Here is a 6,838-nt window from a genome sequence, read left to right as displayed (position 1 = left end):
AGAGTCCAACAAGAACACCAAAAAGGTGGGGAAAAAAATGCCTCCAGAACCGGATGAAAATTCACTTTATTGCATAAAAATCGAATGAGCTGACGCTGGACACTATCAGTGTTTCGGCTCTTGGCTGCCTCAGGGGTCTTTGCTTTCTTTAAATAATGAATGTATCCAAATGTGAATAAAACGTCTGACGCAACGCGTGTGCCTTACTGCAGCGTGAAAATCTCTCCCCAGGTCAGGTAATTTTAGGACCATTTGAAATAAAGATCAAATTTATTGTATCTGGGATCGGCTCTTCATCCGTCATCTGCTGTATTGCGGATTTTTGAGACCGCATTTTTGGACTTGTTTGACTGTGTTAAGGGAAGGGTTAGGCCAAAATGTGTAAGTTACAATTTTGTAAGCAATATACAGAAGCAATCCACAGGTATCACGTAGGTACAGTTAGGTACTTGATTCATGATTAGGACACCAGCATTTACGATCCTACATTCTAATATTTTGGCTACATTCAATTCTTTAAAATGGCGCCTGATTGTAACTGTATGTGATTTGCAAGATTACCAGACAGAAACTGACCTATTTTGGACATGTGATGAGAGCAAATTCACTAGAAAAGGAGGTGCTAGTCGGAATGGTCAGTGGTCAAACGAAGCAGGGGAGACCAAAAGCCCGTTGGCTGGATACCATCAAGAATGACACGGGAATGAACATCGAGCAATTGAGGGGAAAAAAGCCATGGAAAACAGGGAAGCATGGCGAGGACTGGTCTACAGAGTATCCAAGGATCGGACAAGACTGAATGGATCCTGGTAGCTGTGGTATTTGCATAGATGAATTATAGAATGCAATAATCTCTAGTTGCTAGGTGATGGTGCTTTAGTTCGAGGTGTGGGTTTCGCCTGTTAGAAAATGGATACAAATAAGTGCCTTGTAGACCCCACTCTCCTTTATAAAACTGCCTTCCACATGCAAAGGGAGGGTCTTATTTGCTAACATGGGGAAAGATGTTGTAGTTTCCCAAATGTTAATTGCCAAAATGAATGCACAGTGGCTGCAAAACCTTTGTGTTCATCGTCAGGGGCTCCCTCAGCATTTCCTATTCAATTAACAGAGAAGAAAGATCCTAGCACACCTTAATGGGTAAGAGCAGTGTCGTATTAAGGGTGAGAGGCACCTTGGATAGTGATACCCATCCCTCACCCGCCCTCTTCCCCACCCCCCTGCAGCGCACTTCTCTGGCCCACGCCAGTGTCAGCTCGCCCTTTGACGCCACTTCATGGGCACGTGTCCCAGAAGTGACATCAGAGAATGCGCCGATGCCGACGCAAACAGCAACCTTGCGCCGGGGAAGTAAAAAAGGCAAGGGATACGGATAGGAGGGGTGCCACCCCTTCAGTAAAATGGTGTCCAGGGCTGACCGTCCCCTCCCTCGCCCTCTTACTACGAGTCACTGAAAATGCAGATGTGATCCAGTCACCGGGAGTTCTCTGGGTAGGAGAGGCCCTTGCCTGGATAACTCCTCCTGAATATCGACCCCCTGATGTTTAGTAGAGGTATTAAGCATTTCTTCAGGGCTCCTTTCACCTCTCTGTTTTTCAGACTATAAATGACAGGATTAAACATAGGAATTAACACATTATATAACACAGCAAAGAGTTTGTTTTGCTCCAGCGACTGCATGGACGCTGGTCTAACATACAAACACATTATAGTCCCATAGAAGAGAATAACGACCGTGAGGTGAGAGGAGCAGGTGGAGAAGGCTTTGCGTCTCCCTTCTCTGGAACGGATCCTCAGGATGGCAGAGATGATGTAGGCATACGACGTCAGGGTTGTCGCAAAGCAGGGAAGGCCCATAATAGCGGCCGCGATGACGCTCATACCTTCAACGGCATCTGTCCTGCTACAAGACAACGTCAGCAGAGCCGAGAGATCACAGAAGAAGTGGTTGATCTCATTTGATGCGCAGTAAGAGAAATGGGACAAGAGGACGGTGTGGAGAACCGGGTCCAGGAACCCGATGACCCAGGACCCTGCTGCCATCAACACACAGACTTTCTCATTTATAATAACAGAATAACGAAGTGGGTGACATATCGCTACATAGCGGTCATAAGCCATGACCGTAAGCAGAAAAAATTCCACAGATGCCAATGCCAGGAAAAAATGCAGCTGTGTGAAACACCCCTTGATGGAAATACGCTGACCCTTCCTTAAAAAAATATCCATTAGTTTGGGGAGCGTGAGTGAGGTGGAAGAGATATCGAGAAAGGACAAATTACAGAGGAAGAAGTACATGGGGGTGTGCAGGCGAGGGTCCAGACAGGTCACGGTTATAATAGTGAGGTTCCCCAATAGGACGATCAGGTAAATCAGTAAAAACAGAAGGAAAAGGGGGATTTGCAGCTCTGGAAATTCAGGAAACCCCAGAATGATGAATTCAGTCACTGTGGTGATATTTTCCTCTTTCGCTGGATACTGGAAAAAATGAAAGATATATAAGGAGCAGGGGTTAGGTCTGGGATTATTTGCCTGCTGACACTTACAGAATAAAATTGTCAAGAATTAACTCAATGAAAGAAAGACACTTGCAGAGTCAACCATTCTTGAAATGATTTCCCAGTGTCTACTCTTGCCTTCCCCCACCCTTTATCCATTCCTGAGTCTCTCGCAACACTCCCTGTGCAATACACGGGTATCTCACTGGCTTGCTCTCTCTTTGCGTTCACTGCCTTCTGCGTCTTCCCTCTCCCTGCTCGTTGCCTCCGCATCTCCTCCTCCAGATCCCGACTCGTTAGCCTTTGCTCTCCCCTTCCTGCATCTGACACTGCCTTTTCTTCTCCCTCGCTTCTAGCTTTCTGCAGCCTCCATCGCTGCCTCCCTATTATCTTCAAAAATCTCTATGAGGGACCCAAATGCGATCTACTAGGCGCAACACTAATGAAACCTACAACCCACTACCTCGGAAAATGTTATTTGTAAATCGAAGCTTCCTGAAATATCTTTTCAAAGATGTGATTAATTTCTTATCACTTACTGCAGGTATAATCAATGTTTTATCGATTACTGCATTTATATAATGCTCTTTGTAATGCTGGTATATATACAGGTCTGTGTAAAGCAGTGATCTCAAACTCTCAGCCCGCCAGGTACTATTTTGAGGCCCTTGGTATGTTTATCATAATCACAAAAGTAAAATAAAATCGTTTCTTGATCATATGTCTCTTTAGCTATAAATGACAATCTTATTATTAAGACAGCCAAAAGGAAAGATTTATAAACTATAAAGAGATTTACCTCATGCAAAATTGTCATTTCTTTAATAAGACATTAACTATTTTTTCTGAGGCCCTCCAAGTACCGACAAATCCAAAATATGGCCCTGCAAAGGGTTGGAGTTGGAGACCACTGGTGTAAAGTGTATGCAATCTGTAACCTGCCTAGAACGCCACTCTGTGAGGATTTGCAGGGATATAAGACCACATATATTTCTGTGCAGGGCCATATTTCTTGGAATAAGCTTCCTTCGGTTTTATGCTTTGGGAAGGAACTTAAAACTTGTCTACGTGTGATTTGCCAAGAGTTATTTCTCAGTCAAAATAGGGGAACTTGCTATGTTGCTGGGATATTTTATCTCATTTTACACTCTTATGCTGATTCATGTGTTTTTTATATGTCATTAGTGCAATGTTCATTTTGTTACCTATATTTTATGATTTTGGCTGTTTTATTGTAATCCACACAGAATTGTAGGATATGCGGAATATACATTTTTAAAATAAATATAACATAACACCTAGAATATTTTTTGCAAAAATGACACACTGAGTTAGACTACATTAAGGGGCCAGATTCTGCAAACTGCGTCATAATCAGCAACCGCCTAAAAAAATGGCATTGATCGCATGTCATTTGCAGAATTGCAGCTGCTGGTAATGTAGGCCGGGATTTTAAAGGCCTACATTACCGGCACCTACGTTTGACGGAGAATCATGTCTAACGGCACCTGAGGTCATTTCCAGCCCAAACCACGCCCACTTTGATCTTAGGTACCGCTAGCGCCTCTGTAGATGTGATTCCGGTGCCCTTTTTGGAGACACCTACCGCCACCTAACTTACGGCGTCTAATAGAATGCTTTACCTTATTCATTGTATTTACGTGAAAAGTCATGAGACTGCCTCTGCTTCTCTTTCCAAGAAGTAGACGTGGCAACGCTGTGCTGATTCCTGTGAAGCTCATCCATCGACGTTTATGATCCTGCAGTTGGACTGCCGTAGTCTTCATTGTTGGGTCACGGCGAGAGGAAGAACTTCATATATTTTCATCATGTCAGATGGGGAAGACGTGTCTGTGAGAGTGCCAGAGGTGCGTGATTGAGTTTTGCGTTGCACGGGGAAAGAGCGGTAAGGAAATTCTTGAAATGTTGCAGCAAGCATACGGAACTGCGCAGGAAGAAGTTCTCTTCGGATGATGAAGTGAAAAACGCCACAGCCGCAGGGCAGAAAGTGAGGTCGCAAAACAGTCTACTGCACGTCTTTGAACTGTTTTTGAAACACTGCAAAGATTGTATTGAATGTGGAGTCATCTGATTCTGAATAAAAAACAGTCTCTCATATTTGGTCTTTTTACTACTGTTATGCTGTCAACAAAATTGTAAGTTTTACGTTGAATTATACTTGCTGTACACCGTCTTGAGCGAATTTCTTTATAAAAGCAGTTAATAAATCTCAATAAATCAATAAGAAGATATGTTTTATTCTGCAGATATGATTATACAGTCAATAGAAATTATACATGTGCGTACATTCTTAAGAAGACTGAGACGGCCTCAGCATCCTCAGCAAATAGAAGTATTAATGCCTTCTCTGAGTCTCTCCGGTAGAGGATCCCTCAGGGCGATGATGACACTATGGAAAAAAGCAGCTGGGAAACTCAGGTGTGTCTGTCTAAAAAATGTCCTTCAATGTACAAGGAGAGGAGCTAAGTCACCCACAGCAAGATGACAAGTGTCTTTGAGCCATCTAGCAAGGGAAATAGACATTTCCATATTATATTAGACAATAATAATAATAACTTTATTCTTATATACCGCCAATAATCTTGCCACTTCTAGGCGGTTTACAATAGAGAGAAACTGTAAGTAAATGCAATAAAGAGAAGCTGTAAATACAACGAATTAAAGAGTCTAGTAGTATACATCTGAAAATACCAACATTAATGATGATAACAATAGTTTGTGTGCTGCAGGACCAAGAAGTGCCGTGCTGCTTACAAAGAATTGGAGATAGTTCCTGGATTGAGTGGAGTGGTTCATAGTTAGTGATTGGGGGTTGGGGGCTAATAGTTTACAAGTTCAGGTATGTGATGGTGTTACAAAGGGGGGCTGAATGCTGAAACTTTATAAAGTGGACAGAGCTCCGCTGAAAAATCACAAATATTTGGAAGGAGTGGCCTAGTAGTAAGAGCTACCGCCTCAGAACCCTGAGATTGTGGGTTCAAGCCCCATTCTTCTCCTTGTGACCCTGGGCAAGTCACTCAAGTCTCCATTGTCCCAGGTACATTAGATAGATTATGAGTCCGCTGGGACAGATAGGGACAAATGACTGAGTAACTGAACTGCATAGACAACAACCATTGATAGGCGGTTTATAAATAACTTAAAAAATCAAATTAAATGTGGTGCAAGGCATAACAGAAAATCCCATTTTACAAGTGACCATTAAAGACGACCAGTGTCACTATGGGTTGTGAACCTATGGAGGGTAATTTTAGAACTGGTCATCTTGGTATGAAGTCTAAGAAGGGGCTATTTTAGAAATACAACGGGGTGGATTCTGTAAAGATGCCTAATTGTAGGCGTCCAAATAAAGTGGATAATAAAGCCAATTAATGACTTTAACAAGTATTAATTGGAACTTAGATGTCCAAACGCTGGATTTGATTCTACAAATAGACGTCAACAATTTTGTGGACGCTCACTGGAAACAGCTGCGCCTAAAAAGTAGACGTGGGCATGGCATAGGCGTGGTGTGGGAGAGGCTTTGGTGTGGACATCTCTAATGCGGATTAGCATATTTCTGAGTGCATCTACCTAACGCCTACATTGTAGGCAATTGAAAAGCAGGTCTACTTTTGAGCGTGTCTTGGGCGGTCAATAGATGGGACTTAGGTGGGCTCTAGATATCTCCAATGTGTTCTGCTTAATAGGTTTATGGGGCTTTTATGTTTGCTTTATTAAGCTCAAAATACATTTAATAATGCACCACATAAAAAAGGCACATGAAAACAGATATATTGCATACAAAATCTTCTATTTTGTGGGCAAACAGCAATGGTATTTGCTAATTATCAGAAAAGATCCATTAACAAGCACAGCTCATGAAAAAGATATCTTTACATTGCTTTCTTAAAAAGCTGCTCTTTTTCTGATTAAAGAGTGCTGCAATGTGCATAGTCTTGAAAGAACTGCATTAAGCAAGCATGGCTCATGAAAAAATGTATATTGCATAGATAACTTCATTTCCTCTCGTTCTCCCTACATTGGAGAGTGTGAACAGTCTGTCTTTATCTACTAAGTCTATTCCCTTCAGTATTTTGAATGTTTCGATCATATCCCCTCTCAATCTCCTCTTTTCACGGGAGAAGAGGCCCAGTTTCTCCAATCTCTCACTGTACGGCAATTCCTCCAGCCCCTTAACCATTTTAGTCGCTCTTCTCTGGCCCCGTATAGATTTATGTACCAAAGAAGGAAACACTTATTTAACAAGTAGATGTCTTTTAATATATAGGGTCTACTTTAAAAGCCAGGCAATTGCATGTTATTAAGATTTGAAAACG

The 6,838-nt window shown here is 42.2% G+C and overlaps 1 protein-coding gene across 1 annotated transcript; it reads right to left on the bottom strand.

The window, feature by feature from the left end:
• Positions 1–1,473: 1,473 nt before the first annotated feature.
• LOC117350334 (olfactory receptor 226-like) lies at positions 1,474–2,454 on the bottom strand. Its single transcript, XM_033924593.1, has one exon. It carries the CDS (start codon positions 2,296–2,298, stop codon positions 1,474–1,476), a length of 825 nt encoding a protein of 274 aa, XP_033780484.1. The 5' UTR covers positions 2,299–2,454.
• Positions 2,455–6,838: the final 4,384 nt, after the last annotated feature.

Source organism: Geotrypetes seraphini, chromosome 16 (genome assembly GCF_902459505.1).
Source record: "Geotrypetes seraphini chromosome 16, aGeoSer1.1, whole genome shotgun sequence".
Lineage (NCBI taxonomy): Eukaryota > Metazoa > Chordata > Amphibia > Gymnophiona > Dermophiidae > Geotrypetes > Geotrypetes seraphini.
This window is presented reverse-complemented; position numbering and strand designations above follow the sequence as displayed.

Excerpts from the sequence above, each read along its gene's own strand:
- LOC117350334 (XM_033924593.1), bottom strand. The coding sequence starts at position 2,298 with ATGTACTTCTTCCTCTGTAATTTGTCCTTTCTCGATATCTCTTCCACC.